This window comes from Solea solea, chromosome 18 (genome assembly GCF_958295425.1).
Source record: "Solea solea chromosome 18, fSolSol10.1, whole genome shotgun sequence".
Taxonomy (NCBI): Eukaryota; Metazoa; Chordata; class Actinopteri; order Pleuronectiformes; family Soleidae; genus Solea; species Solea solea.
In genome coordinates, this window is record NC_081151.1 from 18,845,834 (window position 1) to 18,866,469 (window position 20,636).

At 44.4% G+C, this 20,636-nt stretch overlaps 2 protein-coding genes across 3 annotated transcripts; one reads left to right on the plus strand and one right to left on the minus strand.

Moving 5' to 3' along the window:
- Positions 1-679: 679 nt before the first annotated feature.
- On the plus strand, positions 680-12,723 carry c18h14orf180 (chromosome 18 C14orf180 homolog). Of its 2 annotated transcripts, none has more exons than XM_058615812.1 (9): positions 680-1,131; positions 1,790-1,820; positions 4,726-4,812; positions 6,379-6,499; positions 7,949-8,036; positions 8,136-8,244; positions 9,788-9,951; positions 10,058-10,190; positions 11,073-12,723. In XM_058615812.1, exons 1-9 carry the CDS (start codon positions 979-981, stop codon positions 11,276-11,278), a joined length of 1,092 nt encoding a protein of 363 aa, XP_058471795.1. In that variant the 5' UTR covers positions 680-978; the 3' UTR covers positions 11,279-12,723. The 2 variants fall into 2 exon arrangements, with proteins under 2 accessions (XP_058471795.1, XP_058471796.1); XM_058615813.1 differs by having other exon boundaries at positions 682-1,131; positions 8,006-8,036.
- A 286-nt stretch (positions 12,724-13,009) lies between these two features.
- LOC131445035 (transmembrane protein 179-like) lies at positions 13,010-14,606 on the minus strand. Its single transcript, XM_058615814.1, has 4 exons — positions 14,259-14,606; positions 13,804-13,941; positions 13,618-13,696; positions 13,010-13,542 (listed from the first exon to the last, which is right to left on the minus strand). Exons 1-4 carry the CDS (start codon positions 14,558-14,560, stop codon positions 13,369-13,371), a joined length of 693 nt encoding a protein of 230 aa, XP_058471797.1. The 5' UTR covers positions 14,561-14,606; the 3' UTR covers positions 13,010-13,368.
- Positions 14,607-20,636: the final 6,030 nt, after the last annotated feature.

Here is a 20,636-nt window from a genome sequence, read left to right on the forward strand (position 1 = left end):
GGGGGGGGCAGGGGAGGAGTGCTGCTCTCAAAGTCAAGAAGCATTCACCATGCTCTAGATCATCTGTGCTGTGGCCACATTTCCTCTTCTCCTCTGTTCTCCTCTGGCTTTCCTCAGGCTCACAATGGCCTCACATTAATGTTGATTAGCAGAGTGTGAAGGGAAGAGGGAGCGCAAACATTCACAGAGGGGCACTCCTTTGCGAATAAATATTTGTTGTCTGTGTTTCCAAAAGTGTCCCATAATCACTGTGTTTTTACGTCAGCTGTCAGGTTTGATTTTCAGAGAATGTTTCTCAGCGGCGACGTAAAAACATGCTCACACTTTGTTATTCTGCCTTCCTTGTTGGCGCTTTCATCTGCTCATTTATAAATCATAAATAAGGGGCAGCAGGACTTAACACAATGTACACGATTCACTGTTCTGTGAATAATAAAACATATCGGGAAAGATTGGGCCCAAAATGCTGGATGACGTTTAAATTGTACATAATAGAACATGTGCACACTATTTGCTTTTTAACATCAAAACATCTCTGCTGTTTCCTGTGCTAGGAGTGGAGAGAGATCTAATGTGTTAACACACTGTGGTGTATGTGAGCAAAGCAGGGATTGGTCCACAGCTCTGCCACTCACTCTGCCACACTCTCCGACTTCCTCTGTCCTCCTTTCCTGGTGCAGCCTGGGAGAAGGAGGGAGGGGAATGGATCTTTTCTGTGCGAGTCGCTGGAGCTCCCTCAGCCTGCTCCTTACCACCTGTCCTTGACTTAGAGTGCACATACGTGGCTGAGAGAAAGCCGGGCTGCTCACTGGTCCTCTGGCACCTTTTTTTCCTGTGTTTATGTGACTGGCTGCCTTTTTTTTTCTTCTTCTTTAAACCTGTCACTCCGTGTAAGGCTGTGTAAGAGGAAGAGGAGCGTCTGTCCTCAGCTGGTGGTGCTCTGATGGGAGGCAGTGCTGGTTCTGGCTGGGACTGGGGATGCTGAACAGGGGGAGGGAGGGCCTGTTTGAGCTGGGACAGCAGCTCCAGCAGCAGGGGGAGTACCAGGCCGCCCTGCACTGCTTCCTCAGCTGCCTGCTGGGACTGACCCATGTGCAGAGCTTCACCTCTCTGCCCAACTGTCTACACCAGGTGAGCCAGATGAGAGATGAGTGTATATACACGCTCACACCACCTATTATGATTCCTGCTGCCTGTCTTTGTTTTGCACACGCACACGTTCATTAGATATGTCATTATGGAATCCGCTGTACCATGTTTTTAGAGACATTTAGGGCATCACACATGATCACACTCCTCAACACGCAGGACGTGTCCAACCTTGATGTGTCTAACACCAATGTCAAATGCAAAAGCACGGTCCGTCCCGCGTCTCTGTGTTGACACTGTCTCAGTATAAAACCTTAGATTTTTCCATATTCTTAAAACACTGTTGTTTGTCGCTCTGTGTAGGCTGTGCTAAGGTCTCAGGATTAATGTTTTGTTGCTGTGTAGTCTGACCAAAGTCCCTGCAGATTACATACTGAGCTACTTTATGAGGACAATCCCTCAAAGACAACAACTTAAAATGTTCATAGTTTGTGTGTGTGTGTGTGTGTGTGTGTGTTGCCCAACATCAAAACATAACCTATATTCCAGAACGCTGGACCTTGTTTTATGATGTTTGTTTCTGCAAGTAGAGAAGAACTGTTTGTTTTGACAGCCCATGACATCTCTCTCACACACACATAAATCTGCTTTGAAATGATGCCTAATCATGACTCTTGGTCTTTTTCTCTGCCTTTTACAGATCGCGGAGCTCTTCATCACAGAAAAGAACTGTATCCTTTACTATCGCAATGAGGCCGGATCCGTCCCTGCTCACCAGCACGTCCGTCCATCGCACTTTCACGTTAAATCTAAAACTAGAAAATCAATATCCATGAGATGAATGCGTTCAGGACAGTCGTTCTTTGCACAATGGAGGATGTAGACCCTTTATAGAAAGCAGTGTAAACCAGGAGGGATGAGTGGATGTCTTTTGACAGGTTCATAATAACACATTTGTCCCAGAATGCCGCATGTTTTGTGTGTTGCTCAAGCTGTGTCGGTCCCTTAAGAGGATTTGTAGGCTCTTATCTCTGCACAACAGAGTGGGAGAGCACTAATTAACCTGCATCCACACTGACTAGCCACTGGTGCATCACCAATTCACTGCCTCTCTGAACTAAAGCAGCACAGAGGTAATGGAGAGGTGTTACGTTTCAGGATATATTACGTCCGTGGCTCCTCTCCCCGTCACTGAGACACTCCAACACTTAACTTGCCAGCTCATGTTATCTACCAGAGCGAGGCTCAGCACCTCACTGTCCATTTTCCAAAATAGGTCGATTTGTTGATCTGAGCTTCACCGAGAGTTGGCCACCCTCAGCATGAACCGCTGGCTATTTAAGAGGGTCATCTACCATGAACGGGGTTAAACCCTTTGGCGTACAGTCTAAAATCATCAATAGTGATGGTTTCATGTTGTGTCTAATGTGGCTTTTTATACATGTTCATCTCACTGTAGTTCGGGTGTAGTGGCGCCTGGTGACGAGCCCACACTGCACACAGGAAGTCGTCTGTTCTGTCAAGGCAACATTTACACACTAATAGAGCGAGACGACTACAAACCGGCTGAGGTGTGACTGGATACACAAAGAACCGCAGCACACAAAAGGTGTACAAAAGTTTTTTCTATATTCTCCCCCTCCCAAAAAAAAAAACACTGATTGCCCCGTCCTTCCCCTGTGCTGCACACAAACACTTCCTCACTCAGGTCTGATTGACAGAATCCATTTTCAGATGGAAGGACACAGCATAAAAATAATGTTACATCTTTTCTGTTCACAAAGACCAACATAAACGCTGACAGAAGTTACGCACTGCAGCTTTGAGACATTCAAGTAATCAAACAAAACGGGTTTTCACAGCCAGTGAGGATATACTTGTCTGTGACGATGAATCATCACAGGAGAACAGTCTTTACAGAGTTGTCGTCTGGTGCTCTTGCACAATCAAATTGTTTTTCCAACATTCCCTTCAGTCTCTTCGAGGGAGCTTAGCATTTCTCATGAGCGTCATGAGAGCCGGAGCAGTGATGTTGTGCTCTTTGCCACGGTCCCCCTCCCTCGGGGGGGGGAAGGTGAAGGGTCACCGTGCTCAGACTGGGAGCAGGATGTTGGACCTTTGTTGCCGTCTCGCAGGAGTGTTTACAACCGCTGCATTTCAGAGTCTCATGCACGTCGCCTCTGGGTCTGACCAAAACCACGACTAGTAAACAAAGCCGGGTTTTTATACACAGAGCATCCTGATTTCAACTCGTGACAGTGGCTTCATTCCAGAGCCAAAAAAAACAACACACTGTGTGTTGTTGATAGTGATAGTGGTCTTGTCATGACTCGTACAGGTTTTTTCTATTATCAGAGCTGGCAGTATGAAGTGACCTTTATTCAGAGCCAACAGCTCTTCTAGTTGCTGAGTGTTCACTGATATTTGTTTCTTGGAAAGTATACTGACCTGATTTTCTCGTATCACATTTAATATGTGCATGCAAACCAAGTAGCACTACTACTGCTATAAATTCATATGTAGGATTAAGATTATTTTCCACGATAAATTATGCAGCACTTGATGCCAGTGTTGGTGTAATTGCTTCAAATTACAGTGGAGCGGAGGTTGTTTTTGTGTGTATGTGTATGTAGATGAGCGGAGTGTGTGTGTGTTTCCTGCTGGGGCATTATTGTGGTCCAGTGAGGCCTAAGAATAGCAGGCAGATGTAGCGCTCTGACCTTTGACGAAGGCTGTTCTTAATCTTTGCTCCCATATGGTCCAACTCACCTCCTCTCGTGCTGCCAGGTGACTCAGAGGAGCTGGGACACATTTAGTGCATTTGTAATCGTCACCGGGATTCACATCTGTGTGTATTATACTCAATAATAATGTATTCTCAGGGATACCTTGTTAAAAAATGTTGGGTTTTCATAAAGTACATGTGACAAAATGACAGAAAATGACAGAAACCAGCTGCTGTGGTTTGCGGCTGTGAGCTTCACTGATCTTTAAGCATGGAAAACTATTGTTATTACCTATTTAGACAAGCTGAAAGTGTGTTTTACATAATGTTATTCATACTGTTTCACACACGACAGATCTGGTGTTAAGTAGGACATTTTATCAGGAAGGGCTGCGTTTATTTTAAGCATTCTTCATCCCAGTGGTCTTTAAATTCACCTGACTTTAAATTCCTCAATGGTGTCATTTTCCAGCGGGACCAACATTGCGTGTGCGGAATGCTTTTGACGTCGCAAACAGGTCCTATTTTTAAGGACGCTTTAAATAGACTTAAGTCTTTTCATGGAAACATTTTAATCCGCCACAATGAGGCTGTGCAAAACATGAAAGCAAAAGATAAAAGCAGACATGAACGCGATAGGACGGAGATGATTCTATCATGGCGTTCAGCTTCCATTGAAACACTTACAGCCGCAAAAACAACAAAAACAATGACACACACACACACACACACACACAGGTGACGTCTACATTGCAAAATCCAGACCAACATTGTGCTTTGGATTACGACACACTCTGTTTGCCCAGCGGTGTCACTGTCAAGAGTGTGAGCTGGGCAACGAGGCTGTTTTTGACATTAACAGCTGACTAATCCTGTCGACAATTGAGCCAATCCTTCACCCATTTAAACAGATGGGAAGGCCCTCCAGTTCATCCAGGCTGAAAAAATGTTCTATGAGGTGGCATTGATCGAGCTCACGGCTGTCCACGGAAGTACAGGCAAGTACTTTGATCCACTTTGACTGTGCATGTTGTTTGTTCCTTCCATTTGGTTTCATAGATAAACATATCATTTAGTTGAGTTTATTTATTTCATTTCATTCACAAATATATATAAAAAAAGTCTTGTGAAAAGGAGCAGAAAGAAGAAGAATCTTATTTACTCCGCCCCTTTATCCCAAGTAATCAATTTACATACACATTTACGACAATATACACAAAATAATACAAGTAAATAAGTTAGTCATAGCCACTCCATTTGTTAATATGCAAGTTATTCAAATGTAACACATTTCATTGTATTTCCTTAACATACTGTTGTATGTTGTAATTGAATGTTTAAATGTAATGTTTGATTCTTTGGTTTCTTTGTTCAGGTTGTTCCATAGATTGCAACATTCCATCATTTTAGTCCTGTATCTTGGTTTTTTAAAGATCTCCGTTCCTTTTAAGTTATAATTTACTTTGCTAAGGACCAAAATATCGTAAAATGATTTCACTTATTTGGTAAGCTAGTATATCATTGGTACCGAAACTGATTACACATGTCTCATTTGACTTTTTATAGATATGAAAACATGCATGATTCCTTATTATGTGGAATGTATTTATTTAGTGAATTTCCTCTTGACCTGACATGTGTGTGTCATATACCTGTGTATGTCCTGCGACTACAAATCTGGTCTTTTTAAGTCATTGAGCAGATATAAACTGAAGTCCCACTTTATCCAAGTCCGTCTTTGTTTACGATATATACCTGCTGGAGCTTTAAATGAGCATTCACAGCAAGGCCGCTCGTTCATCACCGACCTGCTGCCTCTGCGGCTTCAGACGTCTGCCTCTCCCTCTCTGTCTGCTGCTGAGGCAGCAGTGCAGTGTAGCGTGGGCACGCACGCACGCAGCAGAGGTTGGGGGACAGGCAAAGTACAAGACAAATGGCCACACTTTGCACAATGTCATTAGGAGCTGTGTGTCACTGTAGAATGCTGAGGCCCCCTGATTCAGCACTCACTCAGATTGAACGCTGGACTTCTGCAGGGGCAGAGCCGGCTCTGTCGCTGCAGTTTACAAGCTTCCGTTCTCTCCCCGGTGCATTTTCAAGAGCACCTTTCCCTCCGCGTCTCCACTGACCGTGAACACAGTTGTCATCGTGTGGTTTTTGTAATGCAAACATATCTAATCCACTGATTTATTTGCACAGTCAGGCATGGATTGCGATAGATTGTGTATAGATTGAGCTCGGTTTGGACAGTGCGTGCTCTGTGTTTGATGTTTGTGGCTGTGTGCGTGCCTGCATGTCTCTGTGTTCCAGTGGGCGTGGTGAGTGTGTTGTCTGACTCCCTTATCTTCTCCCTCCTGCCCTTATCTCTGCTTTCTCGTCTCCAGTCCTCAGTTGGCTCGACTCTGCTGTGCAGGCTTAAAGTCTACAGCAGTGCTGGACAGGCTTTTTGAGCTTTATTTCTTTCAAGCTGTAGTCGAGAGGAGGAAGGGGATCGATTGATTGAGACTGAGTTCAGTTTTGCTGTTGGGCACCGCGTGATTCCATGCCCTGTGTTTGTATAACAGGGCCTCAGGAGGAGGCTACACTGGGCTCCGCAGGATGGACAACCCCAGAGGAGCTTTCGGAGCAGGCCTCCCAAGCTCAGCACCTGGAGCGGCTGGCTCAGCTCTGCATCATGAGCAAACAGTAGGTAAAATTGTGTCCTGCTGTAGCTTCTGTTGTGTCATTAAAAGGGCCATTACCTGTGCTGTAGGCAAAACATTGGCGGTGATGATAGTTACAGTCTAAAGACTGACAAAATGCTGTATGATGACCTATAATTATCTAATTGTTTCAGCTACATTTGAACTTTCATCATTTCCCAGAACTGATGTAATTGTGTTCATGTGTCACAAAAGCAAAGAACATGTTGTTTGTTATCCGTCTATTACGCAAGCAACAGCTTTCTCCGTAGTGGCATTTGTTTATAAGGGAAAAACCTGTCGGCTTGTAATCAGGAAATAATTTAGTACGTAAATTTGAGATAAATATTTTATGTTACATTTAGTTTTTAGGAATGAATTATGTGTAAACTATGTGGAACTACAGCCAATGATGCTGCTATTCATCACAAAATGTTCATTTTTGGTACTAAAAAAAACGTAAACATATCTGTCTCCACTTGCACTTCAACATATTCACCTTCCTGGAATGGAAAATGTCCCAACTAGATCAAATCCAACTCCAGGTCCTTTGAACCAGAGTTGAATTTCTCCATAGATGTGGAGAAAAGAGACACCACACTCTACGTGAGTGTCTCAGGAGGAACACCTTAACTGGATCTGCTGTCTCCTGTTGCAGGGGTACTTTGTTAGGCCATAGCATGCACCTATTTTAGGTTTCTTTGTTGTCATTGTTGGGATTGGGTCACTTAACCAGGTTGTGGGAGAGGGTGGTGGAGGGCAGAGGGTTTTATTAATGTCTGTGTGTGTGTGTGGGGGGGGGGGGGGGGGTTTATTTCATAAACTCACCTTCTAGACATTCTGGAGACGATAAATGTTGTAGAAAACTATAAACAGAAAAAAACAACAAATAACTCCTTCCACTCTGAGCTTCAGCCCTAGTTTTAATTTGCTGCAGACAGGAAGTGGTACGACTTCCTGAATCTTTCAATTATGTCTTAGGAAATCCTTTGGGCCGGTGAAGGGCTTTTCTGTATTTTCAGATCACATGTCCCTTGAGAACCTCCCTAAAGGAGTGCAACCTGACACCTGGCCATGACTAATTGAAAGGAAGTGTGGCTTAGGAAACAGCAAAGCTGACATCTGTCACACTAAACAGAGCTTGCTCTACATCAACAGACACACACGTGACTGTGTGAGGGTGATAAATGTCCTTGTGTCTGGCGCCACGGGTCAGATATGTACGAGTGGAACAGCTGGCAAACTCTCAACAATCACGTTAACCTAGTTTAAGACTAAGCAGAGGAGCGATAGATGGACATGCGTGGGTAAACCAACCTGTAAACCAATCTCCACTGTATTTATGTTTTCAGATGGAAAAAGAGTAAGCAGATGTTAAGATAATCTGATAATCTCAGTCATCCATCTTTAAAGAACTTTTGCTTTCAGGGAATATATGTTTTTTTTACTGCAGCTCTACAAACAAAAGAAGTGGTTTAATGGTGCCTTTTTCCGTTCATGTTCCTCTCAGGCCTCACCTTGCTCTGGAATACAGCGGTAAGGTATGTAAACGTCATCATTCTCCAGATTTTACTGCACTGGAAACATTTGATGACACTCCAGTGCGGGCTTGATAATTCACACAGCTGTGCATCTTACAGGCCACAAAGATCCACCAGAGGGCCTTTGGTAATGACCACCCCATTACTGCCCGGAGCCTCGAGCTCATGGCCACCGTCTATGCTGAGATTGGCAAGACTGAGTATTCAGGTAGGAGCGAGAACAGCGAAGACTGAATATGCCACTGACAATTTAACACGAGGGTAGAGATTATATACACATTACAGACACTGATTTATGGTCTACTCTGTAAGAATTAGTGACACCTCATGGTGAGACTGTAGAGTGAATCAATCGGAGGACTCCTCCTCATCCCAAGTGCATCAGGGATCTATGGTGGATATTGTCCTTCATTTGAGCAATAAGTCTCCTCTTTAAAAATGCACAGTGTGCTCTCTGGCTGCATCGTGAGCAAACAGTAGGTGCAATTGTGTCCTGCGGCAGCTTCTGTTGTGTAATTAAAAGGGCCGTTACCTATGCTGTAGGCAAAACATTGGTGATGATCCCATTTATTTGTTCAGCTACTTCAGTTAAAAAGTTAAATTATCCAATTTCTTTAAAGATCCACAGCGTAAGCAAGAGCATCAGGTAACCACGCTGGCCTTCACATAACATAAAAGGATTTAAACACACCTTGACAGTATCCTCCACTGAATGCGTCATGTTTACGTGGGCAAAGCCGTTCTTTGAGTAGCAAGCCGGCATCAAGCAAGGCTTATTCTAACAAACAATTTTTTTTAATTAAAGCTAAATTATTCACTTATACAAAACATACTTTTGGGTAATACATTTAAAACGTTACACACTGGACCTATAACATCACCATCAAGTTATCACCAAACAATGACTCAAGATTTGCAGTCATGTAGGACACAGGAGCAAAAAAGCTGATGTGGCTCTGAGGGCGGTGACCTGGTGACCTGGTGACCTGGTGTACAGTACATGTTTGCTTGTTTTGCATTAAGAGGGAGCACCACTGTGTCTGACTGTGAACTTTGCGTTCTTTTATGGACACTGCTGTGTAAAGCAGTACGGAGAAAAGCAGCCTTGTTGTTGATTCAGCTTCCAGGGGGCAGGGGTGCAGAACACAGGCAGCTGCATGAAGACGGCCGTAGCATGAAGACACTCCCCGTTTTTTTTTAACGGGGAGTGTCACAGAGTGGTTGTCGTCGTCGCTGCAGATCGATGCATGAGACATGATGACTTTACTTTGTTTTGTACACAGGGGAATCCTCTTTGAACCACAGAGGGAGGCGTGTTTACTGTTTTGGTCCCTGATAAACGTATCGTTCACATTTACTTTGCCCACAAACAATGAGACTATTTGGAAATGTGTTCAAATACAATGTCTTGTTATGATATAATTGATTTAACATTTGATTAAATCATTCAAGCAAGACACAGGTTTTCAATTTGTAGTGCATCTTCTACATTTTGTAGGGAAAAGTGATGAATATCTGAGCAGCTTTTTTGGTGCAAAGACATAGAGGAACGAAGCAAGCTCTCTCTATATCAGCCTTTGTAACTTGAACCTATCTGTCAACACTGGTGTCTTCTCCCTCCACATTTGCATGTTTTATGTTTGTATGTTTAGCTCCAACTCGCTCACTGTTTGTCTTTTGAGCGAGCTGCAGACTGTGTGACTGTGTGACTGTGTGAAAGCGTAACCGCGGGGTCATGGTCCTCTCACTAGACTCGCTGGGTCAGTGTGTGTCGGCACTGTCCAAGCGCTTCGCCGCTGCAGAGTCCATCAGAGACACCGTCAACTGTCTTCCTCATTCCCACCGGGAGAAACACTCGGAGGTCCGCCACAGAAAGGACACCCACCACCAACAGGAGGACACGCCAAAACCTAAGGTAAAGAGCAGCTATTAGCAGGATATGAGCAGTGTGTCTGAAATAAATACATAGATCTCTCCACTGTCTTTGCTGCTCTTGTGAATCTACCGTGTGTAAAATGTAGGTAACCAACGGCAAAGTCCCCACCTCCATTCTCAAGAGGCCAAGCCTCAGCTGCGGGACAGACACAGAGGTGAACCACCGACGGAGAAGCGAGCGGAGAGTTCGATTCCGAGAGCCAGAGACCACGGTACACGGTGAGGAAACATTCAGGCTGCCGCTCAGACACGGAGCGTCAGATATGTTTGTACAAGCCGAGGAGAAACGCTGCCCTCGGGCGCTTCAGCAACTCAAACACAAACGAGTCCAGTGACTCGGAAGCATGTAAATGGGAATGCACTGATAAGGCAGCATATTCATGTAGTTGTTATTGTTTAGGGCTTTTTCCACAAGGGTGGCACCATCCCATCTTTAATGGGATCCTCAACCCCATATGTAGCAGAGCTGTATATCTACTTAACAGTGAGGAGGAAGGACAAAATATCAACAACATACCGACATTGCATCGTAAACTCTTTCCCTTTGGGGATTCTGTACTATTTAAAAATAATGGAACGCCTAGTGAGCAGGTGATTTACTCCTCCTGATTAATTATGCATGCAAATGAGGCACCATGAAGTCTGTTGCAGAGAGATAGTAGAGTGTGCGAGGGCACAGCAGCCTCTTGTTGACTGACCGGCCTCTTCTCTGTCGGCTTCACAGAAATCCCTTACTGTGACTGCTTAGGTGGTAAGTCTGTCTGGAAGTGTTCAGTCACCCTGTGCATTTGCATGAGAATATTCAAACACACTGCACTTTTTAATACTGCGTGTAATTAGGTGTGGAAGCGCAGCAAGGTAATTGACTGCGGTTCAAGGTTTGGGTCCAAATTATGAGTTGAATTTCACTTTGGAGTCACTTTGTCGAGTTCTAATAACGTTTGGGACACAGAAAGCACACGTTTGTGTGACAGGTCTCCGCTTCACTGCTTCAAATGACATCACGTCACAGTCTTTGCTTCTCCTCAGGTCTTACGTTCAGATCCTCACTCACAAATCAAACCTGTGGAAAAAAACTCTGTGCTGTTTTCCTCTGTGCAGCCTATGAGACGACACCGTCCCGCCCTCACCTCGTCCTCTTCACTTGCCTCTTCCTGCTGATGTCATTCCTGGGCGTGGCCATGTACTGCACAGACCGCCGGCGTCCACAGCGAGCGTGCGAGGAGCTGGAGGCTGCGTTAGCCGTCTACCTGCTCCATATGAAACAGCTGCTGTGGGGCTGCTGGATATGGCTGACCATGCAGTGACAGAGACTGACCACAGGGGGAGACATGGAGCCTTCTTTCCTTGTTTCAACCTCCTCTTTCTTCCCTTACTTTGAAGGTGCCCAGGTCCACAAACACCTCAGCCATTTGGCAAGGCTCTGAAAACTGTCTATGATAAAAAAAAAAAGGAAAATGTATGATCCCAGACATATGTAGCTTCCACGTCTTTTTTTGTATATAAATGCATTAAGGTGGCAAGTTTGCCACTCCCAACTTAATTTATAATGACATTTTGCACATGTGTAATGCTGTTGCTCACGGAATCACCATAACAATGTGATTTTTTTTTTCTTTTTCAGGTCATATCACAGTCTATTGTTGTGGTTGAATGTTTCCATGGAATGCAAATATGTACATGTGTATATCGGATACTACAGAGGTGAATGAGGTACATATGGATCAATATACCTGGTCTGTCACAGTATTCAGCCTTGTATGTGCACATAAATGAATGTAGAGAGGTTACAGAGTACAATGATGATGATGATGATGCGTGAGCAAGAAAACACAGGGCTTTGAATGTCTGACATAAAAATACCTTCTTCTTTTTTTACACTTTACATCGTATGTTCATCCGTCAGTTGCACTGAGGAGAAACTCCACGGCACAACATTATATAATCAAAGAGAATATATTCAGCCAGAATGAATGCTAATGCCTTTTGTCCATGTTTCTCCTTAGATCTGCTCGATTCCCCTTTAACCTAAATGCTATTTATTCTTCTATACTGTATATCTGCATCTGAGAAAATGTCTAACTTTGAATTATTATAATATTTTTTTTAAAAAAACAATTTTTTTTTTACCTGCTACATTTATATTTAAAACCCACGATATTCAGGTTTTGATTGCAATGTGGAAAATGTTCATCTCACGTGTACGCTCGGATGTGAATGTTTGCATTTTCAAACCTTATATGAAGCTCTTTACTCTTTTTGAGGCCAAACTGAAGCAGGACAGACTCGCAACACTGAGTGATATTGTTTGTATTGTTTATAAATGAAACGCAATTTAAAGAAATCGCCCACAGCCACACAAAACCTTTCGTAGGGATCAAAGGGCACAATGATGCACATCCCACAGACCTCTCGTTATAAGCAATAACACACACCGTTTCTGGTCAAATGTGTATATACGTGTACCTGTATAAGGAACTCATAGGTAGAGTGTTTGCTTTCAGAGATCTCACATTTAAATGTCAAAGCAATATGAGGCTGTTTATGCCTGTGCACTGTCATTGGCAATAAAACAATACTAAGTGTACTCATGTCCTGTATGTGCACGTTTAGCTCCGCCGCTGCGTTTCACTGCTGTCCAAACATTTACGGTCACTTTGGAAGAAGTGCCTTTTTATGGAGGGTTTTCTTAGTTCCTGCCGTTTTTATTTTTCAATTGCTTTGAATAAAACTGTCGTTGCCTATCAGTGTCCAGAGGGCCACTTGCTTTCTTCCTGTAACCTTCAAATAATGAGGCTACTTTGAGGGATGTGTGCAGGTACATTTGTGTGCAGAGATTTAAAGTATATTGGTTTGTAGCATATAAAATGTAAGGCAAAATGTGGCACAAGATTGAATTGTTTTTGCACCGGCTGCCTGGTACATTAATTTTCTGTACTTCAATTTGTCTTTTTTACCCTTGTGTAACAGTTGATGGACACTGCAAACGCACACATCACTTCACTTTGCTGCAGCATGCAAGAGTTCAGGGCGCATCCTGCCAGAGGGAAGCTTTGAGGAGCACATTTATTGGCGTATAAAAGGAAAAGGACTCCCCGTTACATCTAAAAACCAACCTATTATATTATAGTGTCATGCAGTATGTCCATGCAGGGGTTTCACAAAGATACGACATGATCCACCAGCCATTCTGTCCAAGTCGTTAATACTCTGTTGCTAAATAGACATGAGAATTGAGAAGAAGCATGGTTTCCATTAAATTCCTATAATAACACTTCAATGGGAGCAGAAGCCAATTGATTCTGATTGTCTAAACACACTGGTGTTTGGATGACAGGCAGAGGACTGCACGCTCTGTGTGAATGACGGTATGTGTCTCTGCGTTCTCTTGGTTTGTCTAGAGCAGGCCGGTCTTGAGGTCGGAGCGGCTGCGTGAGGAGCGGCCGAGCAGCAAGTCCCTCTCGTGGATCAGGCTGTCCAGCAGGTCCTCTTGTCTGTAGTTGTGGTAGACTTTCAGGAAGGCGATCACCGAGATGCCGAGCCAGGTGAGCCAGGCAGCCCACAGGCCAAACTGTGAGAGAGAGACAAACCTGTAAATACAGATTCACTGAGAATCACTGAATCGCTGAATCAATACTAAACCTACCTGAGCGATAGCAAACTGGTCATAAAAAGCAGAGTTGTCCAGGCCGAGCTCTAGATCAGTGTCCTGCAGCTCCTCGCAGCTGAAGACCAAACATCACACACAAAAACAAAGACCTTTATGAGAACCAGAGCACTTGTAATAGTGACGTTCTCTGAAACGTTCCAGGTCACGCTTCGCTCTCTTTACCTGCTGGGCATGGTGCCGCTCTCGGTGACGGCGTCGCACCACAGGTTGAAACCCACGCTGACGATGGTGCTGGACAGGAAGACGGTGAACACCACCAGAGAGCTGATCAGCAGGTTGAGGAAAGCGTTGAAGATGGAGCTGCGTGCAAAGGGGGGGAGAGAGAAAACTGTCTCATCTCTACTTAGCACTGACATAATTATTAATGTCCTGGAACGTGTAGGCACAGCACAATTGTATCTACCTTTCTGTGATGAATGGTGCAAGACATATGGAAATGCTGACACAGTCTGGGGTGATGTCACAAAATACCACAATCTACATCTTTACACAGGAAGGTGACAATAAGGATGTTCTCTCTGGTCAGTGTTTCATAAAGGAAACACCTTCATAGTGAGCTGCTAAATGTGAGCGCTCTGGCCTGTGCTACTGTGCTTAACACGCATGAAGTGACTCACTCGTCGTGTCCTTTGCACAGGAAGAAGAGCAGCCTCCACGCCTGCACTGCGGACAGGATGAGGGACGCTATCCCGACGAAAGTGATGAAGCTGCAGGAGGACTCGGGTCCCCACTCCTCCACGATGAAGCGCTGCTTCGACACGGTGATGTTCTCGTTTTGCCACATGCCGCGCGTGAAGAGCAGGCATTTCCCGCCGAAGTCCTCCGTGTTCTCCGACAGCGGCACCACGGCGATGAAGCCGAACACGAAGGCTAGAAAGTAAAGGATGCACTGGGCGAAAATTAAATTGTCCAGGGCCATTTTTGTTTCTTCTTCGTTCTCCTGCCTCCCTCTTCGGATCCCTGCGTCCTGGAGTAAGTGCGCCTGCGCAGTGGAGGCAGCGATGAGCGCAGGAGCAGCAGCATCCGCGCTCTGCTGCAAACTAATGAGCAGGCGGAGGCCTTCAGGAAAAGCCAGGCTGTGGACACGTTCCTGCTCACTCATCAACAAACAGATCAAGTGTTTCTGAGCAGATGATACAGCCTTATATGCAATTACAAACAGATCATTAGAAAATAGTCCTCCTTAAATATTTCTAGCGGTAATTTCATTAAATGGACATGTTTGTAATGCATTCTTTTATTCTAGAAAAGAAAATCAGCATTCCCGGCTAACAATTTTTGGTTCCCAGAACGTTATGGGAATGTTACCTATTGCGGAACATTTTCCTAATTTTCCTAACCTTTATAGAACGTTCTCTAAAGGTTCCCAGAACGTTCCCTTAATGTTACTTTTATACAACATTACATTAGCCAATATGGCTAAATGAGAAATTAAGGATTTATTGTGAGAAATCAAATATAATAGCCATAAATACATATATATATATACTTTCAGCAAGGGTCTTGCTTTACAGAGGCCACCTCTGGATGGACAAGCTTTTACAGTTCAGAAGTGGAGGTTTACTGCACAAAGATCAGCTCCGCCCACATAAACTCAATGCATAAACCACACCAATGAAGAAGGAGGAAGAAACAGCAGAGAGAGAGTTGTGAACCAGTTTTTACGTCCACGCTGGTGTTCGCCGGCCTCTGTAAGTGACCTGATGCACTTGGAACAGATTTTTTGTTGCACCCGACCTCACCATTAGAAATCACCAAAGCTGTACTTGAACTTTCACAGTCGTGACTGTTTTTGAAAAGACTTGGGGAAGGGAAAGTTTAAGTTTATTCCTTCATTATATGTAATTAACCTTGTTCTTTCTTTCCCTAGTCCGTGTTTCCTTCCTGCTCTCTCTCTATCTCTGTCCTTATTTTGCAGGCTGCAGGATCCAGATCCAGTTTTGAGGCTGTTATTATCATTCAAAGTCGAGGCAGATGGCCGCACATCTTTGAGTCTGGTTCTGTCAGAGAGTTTTTTTCTCTCCACTGACGCCTAATGCTTGCTCATTGTGTGAATTGTTGGGTTTCTCTGCTCTCCATAATGTAGTCTCTTTAAATTGAATTGAAAGGGTAAAACTTTGCCATCATTGTTTTGATATTCCCGCTACTTTGTGCCGTCTTCATCATCATCTGCTGCTATTTCGTGTCCCACCTCCTCTTTGTCATTGGCTGTTGGTAACATGTTTGCAGTCAGTCATCAGTACACACTACACGACTGTGTCCAGACTTGGCTCTGAAAATTCAAACATGTTTGATTGACTGCGACTGAGGTCGGGTCTGGTCTGGTCTGTCACCCTCACACGCTTGCCGATTTGAGTCTTAACCCCTCACTCACTACCGGATTTCTGTTAGTGTGTGTCCCCAGCTTAATTCTTACTTACTGGAAATTTGAAAAGAAACTGGATAATTAAGTCCCCGCGACCCTCATATGGAGGATACAGCAGTAGAAGATGGATGGATGGATGGATGGATAATTAAGTGTATTTGTGTTTTCAGTTTGTTGGGTAGCAATCGTGTTAAGTAACACCAGTTAATTAACCAGTCGATAACCCTAACCCTAACCTTAATCTAACCACAACTCAATACTTAGCCCTTAAATTTAACCAGTTCTTTAGAAATGAGGTTCTGCATCATGAGGACCAGGTTGTGGTCTCCATGAGGACTAACTGGTCCTGACAAAGTCAGTGTTCATACCAAAAGGGTCCTAAATAAGTAACAGATCTAACCCAACCACAATACTCATCCTGCCTCAAACATCAGAAATTAGGTTCTCCCTCTTTAAGTAAGCTCCTCCTTTAGGTGAGGACTGCTGGTCATGACAAGGCCTGTGTTTATACCAGAGTAGGTTCTAAAAAGGTAACAAAAACATGCATGTACACACACACACACACACACACAGCATATACTCCCATATTAGAGTAATGGTTTGTTTATAGATGGTGACAGACCTTAAGGAAGGGCAGGTAGCTGTCACCGCCATTTGACATGCTTCACTGAGCCCATCTGGTGAGCTGGCCAAGGTGCCTCACCACTACCAACCTTAACCACCCTGCCTTTATATGCTGCCCATAGTGCCCTCCAGTGGGCATGGCACCTGCTGCTGCTGCTGCTGCTGCTACATTACTGCATGCACTCGCCTTGAATCCCATTTACCTCGAGCTCATTGTCTCCACAGAATCTGCAGATTCAGGCGGCGGCTGCTGCAGCAGAATGTGAGCGCTGAACGATGCTTCATTTAACCCAGAACAGACAAGGTGTAGTAAGTGAACAGCTGCTTTTAAAAAATGGTTTTAGGTCAGAGGATATTAATAATCCTGCTGTTTTCCTGGGACATATCCCTGCAACGTAATGACAAGAATTTATATGAATTCTCTCCCAGGCATTAGACTGTTATTTGTATCCATCATATAAGCTGCAGTATTTTGCATCCTCTCCCTGGCACATGATTTATGGGTCATTTTACACCACTGTGCTCTGTGGGTTTCCATGATGTTATCAGCTCTCAGATTAGCTTGAGTTATTGTAGTACTGTGTGTGTGTGTGTGTGTGTGTGTGATGCATTATGGGGACTCGTATTCCTTATGGCACATGTTTATATGGTTAGGGTTAGACCAGTAGTAGTTGTGGTTAAGGTTAGGTGTGATTCTCCAGGGAATTAATGTAAGTCAATGTAATGTCAGCTAAAGTCATAGAAACAAGGCTGTCTGTCTGTCTGTCTGTCTGTCTGTCTGTCTCTGTCTCTGTGTGTGTGTGTGTGTGGTCCTGACCTAGAAGTTGACATTCATTCCATTCGGCTTGCAACACCGTTACCTATGTTTCATTCTCCTTAAGCATTTTTTCTTTTAATACTTGGCCCTGTGATAAATCGTCCATCTTATAATTTCCTGTCATAAATCACCGTGTTGTTTCTGTTATGTCTCACGTTGTTGGTAGATAATTTAAATGCCTGTGAAATAGAAAAAAAAAAAAATAAATCAATCAAAGTACAGAAAATCATCTGGTATCAGAGGTGCTGCCACGCCCGCAAGGTCACGGGGGACAAACAGCCTAACGACTCCATCAGACGTTTCTTTTTACACAAACAGCAGATTACACGCACACACACACTTCAAACCCCACTTTTAAATAATACAGCATGTGTGGGCTTGTGAACTGGCCACCCAGGGGAGACCCCGAGCAGAAGTGTGTCAAGTTGAAATATGCGTTGAGTTATTCACCCCAAGAACAAGCCACAGTGGGAGGGAGGGAGGGAGGGAGGAGGACGCTAACCCAAATGCAGTCGCTAAGCCCTGAACAAATATGGGGAGCGATGGGCGGCAGAAAGCACTGGGAGGTCATCTAATTTTCATGAGATGCAATGGCAGCAAAACAAACATCCTTTTTCAAGAGCGGGGGGGGGGAACCAGTGAAGAATTTAAAGTGCGGAATCCTTTTCAAGGTCGTGCATTTGGGCTACAAATGGACCAGCAGTCAAAATCACATAGTTATAACAAAGTACTTGTGTTTTAATCAGCGAAAACATTCAATTTCATTAATTATTCCTGAGATATTAAGTGTTTCTGACACGCACAGTGTTACAATGGAAGAACAAGGGTGTGGCAGGACAATGTCAGCGAGTGCTGACAGGATAATCTGACCAGATGATTGATGAGGAAGAAGAGACGGACCACATCAAAGGGGGGGGAAAGTCTTTGTTGTGATCGTTCATTCATCCATTTTATACCACTTTATCCTCCGCTTGAGGGTCATGGGGCCCCTGGAGTCAATCCCGTCGGACACAGAGCAAAAGGTGGTGCAGGGTGCACCTTGGATATCGCAGGGCCAACTCGGGGTCAACGTAGGTCAATTTAGAGTGTCAAATTAACCTCTGCATGTTGAGGTGACTTCATCCCTGTAGTACAACTTTAGGTGAATGAATCAGATATTCACAAACGAAGGAAATGTTCATGTTATCTCGCGTTTCCTTTCCTGGAATCGTGTTCTTCCACCTTGTGCAGCTCTCCCCAAACACCAACCTGCAGGCTCCTCTTTGTCTGCCCGTGACACAAAACAACAGCCAAAACAGACACAATTACAGCCTCTTTATTCTCGGCAGTGATGTGGAGGACCCGATGAAATATCCTGTACCCATTAATCTTTCCCCAGGGGGTGCAGGAGACCGGGAGCACTGGGCCAGCCACTGATTAAATGCTCCTAATAGAGGCCATTCATCTCCGCTTGAATTGCGAACGTCCAAACAAGCGACATCACCCGACGCGATATGTACTCGCTGTGCAAATATTGGTATTTTCATAAAGACGGAAATGTGTGCGATGTGTCATGCTTGTGATATCTTTTTAAGTGGCCTTGATCTCTTTGTGAGCGATGACTTTATTTCCACCACAGTGTGAATATCTCGTCTATGTAACTGTGCCACAGTAATAATCAGCATAAACTATCGTGCACGAGGTCGTTTGGGACGAAGATCAAAATTCATTCTTTGCTCTAATAACTATGTTTAATATCCTGCTTTTACTATCACCCTGGAACTAAACGGATGATAGTTTTATCAGCAATTAAGGGTTTGTCTTAAACTCATTTCCACGCGTTCCTCGTTAATATCCCTCTATCTGCCAATTAAGCAAATCCCGCGCAGTGTCACTTCTGGCCTGAATGAACAATTAGATAACACTCACAGCAGCTCTGTGGAAACACACGCTAACTCTGAGTTTGCGGGATAAATGAATGCAACAGCCACTGTTTGTACACTGTAAAATACTCGTGGTACAATCCTCATAAATTAACATGGCTTAATTGTGTTTCACCTGCCGGGATCCATATGGTCCCCAATTGGGAACAAAATAATTAGGTGTCTGTGTCCCAATTAAACAATTATCTCATGAAACCTCAGTAAAACAATTACCTGGTCACATCCTGGCAGTGACGACGATGCTTAGCAGTGTAATGTCCTGGTCAACGAGCATGAAAGCGGTAAAATTAGTGGGAGGACGACGCTGTTGTCATGGCAAATGAATAAAAGGTACACATGTGACTCCCTGTGTCAAGACACAATGCAGTTGATTCAAAAATCTGCCTCCCTGCTGGTGAATGACATCACCGTGGGCGGAGATGTTCGCGGCAGTGATGATTATGCTGGAGGACGGGAGAACAAGGGATGAAGGGGAGTAAAGAGGGCACCTGCTGGGCTGTGATGAAGCAACAATCCTCAAGGGACCAGAAATGAGATCATCCAAATCAGAGATGCTGTCAAGCGTCTGCACTGGGACAATAGTGACCCCTAGTGACCAGTGTGGATTTTATCCTCCTTTTGATGGAAACACCACTGCTTCATCTGTTTTGTCTTCTTCTCGCCTCGATACAAGAGAACTGTGCAATCAACAAAACCAGTGCTTCCTATTGAAATGAACCGTTCAAATGATCTACGACAGGAAACGGCCAATTTGACTCCATTCTTTTAATTTGATGCAACACTGCGCCGGCGTTATACGCCTTTAACCCTTGTGACAAGGTTGGGGCATCAGGGTGGAGCAGTAGGCCGTGGCTCCCATAGGCCCAGTGGTGATCAGCACGACGTGGCAGATGGAGGCGGGTCTGCCGTGCAGTGGCGGAGCGTGTACACACCTCCCGTGGTAAATGTGGTCGAGGGAGGGAGAGCAGGTTGTTTAATGGATGAGTGACTGCTGCGGCAAGGTTAAGGGAACTAATATCTGAGAGTTCTCCCTCTCCTCTCCTCTCCTCTCCTCTCCTCTCCTAGCAGCCTTTAAAGAGCCCAGAGGCTGTGATGGAGGTCAGGCAGCGAAGAACAGGGTAGATACTGAGTGAAGCCGGGATCAATTTAGCTGAGATTACGTCCCACTTGGTGAATTTCCTTTTCTTTGCGGTGCAGTCTGACTGGTTAATGTCAATTAAAACACAGTGCACAGCTCAGTTTCTGCAGAAAGCATCAGTTCTACCAA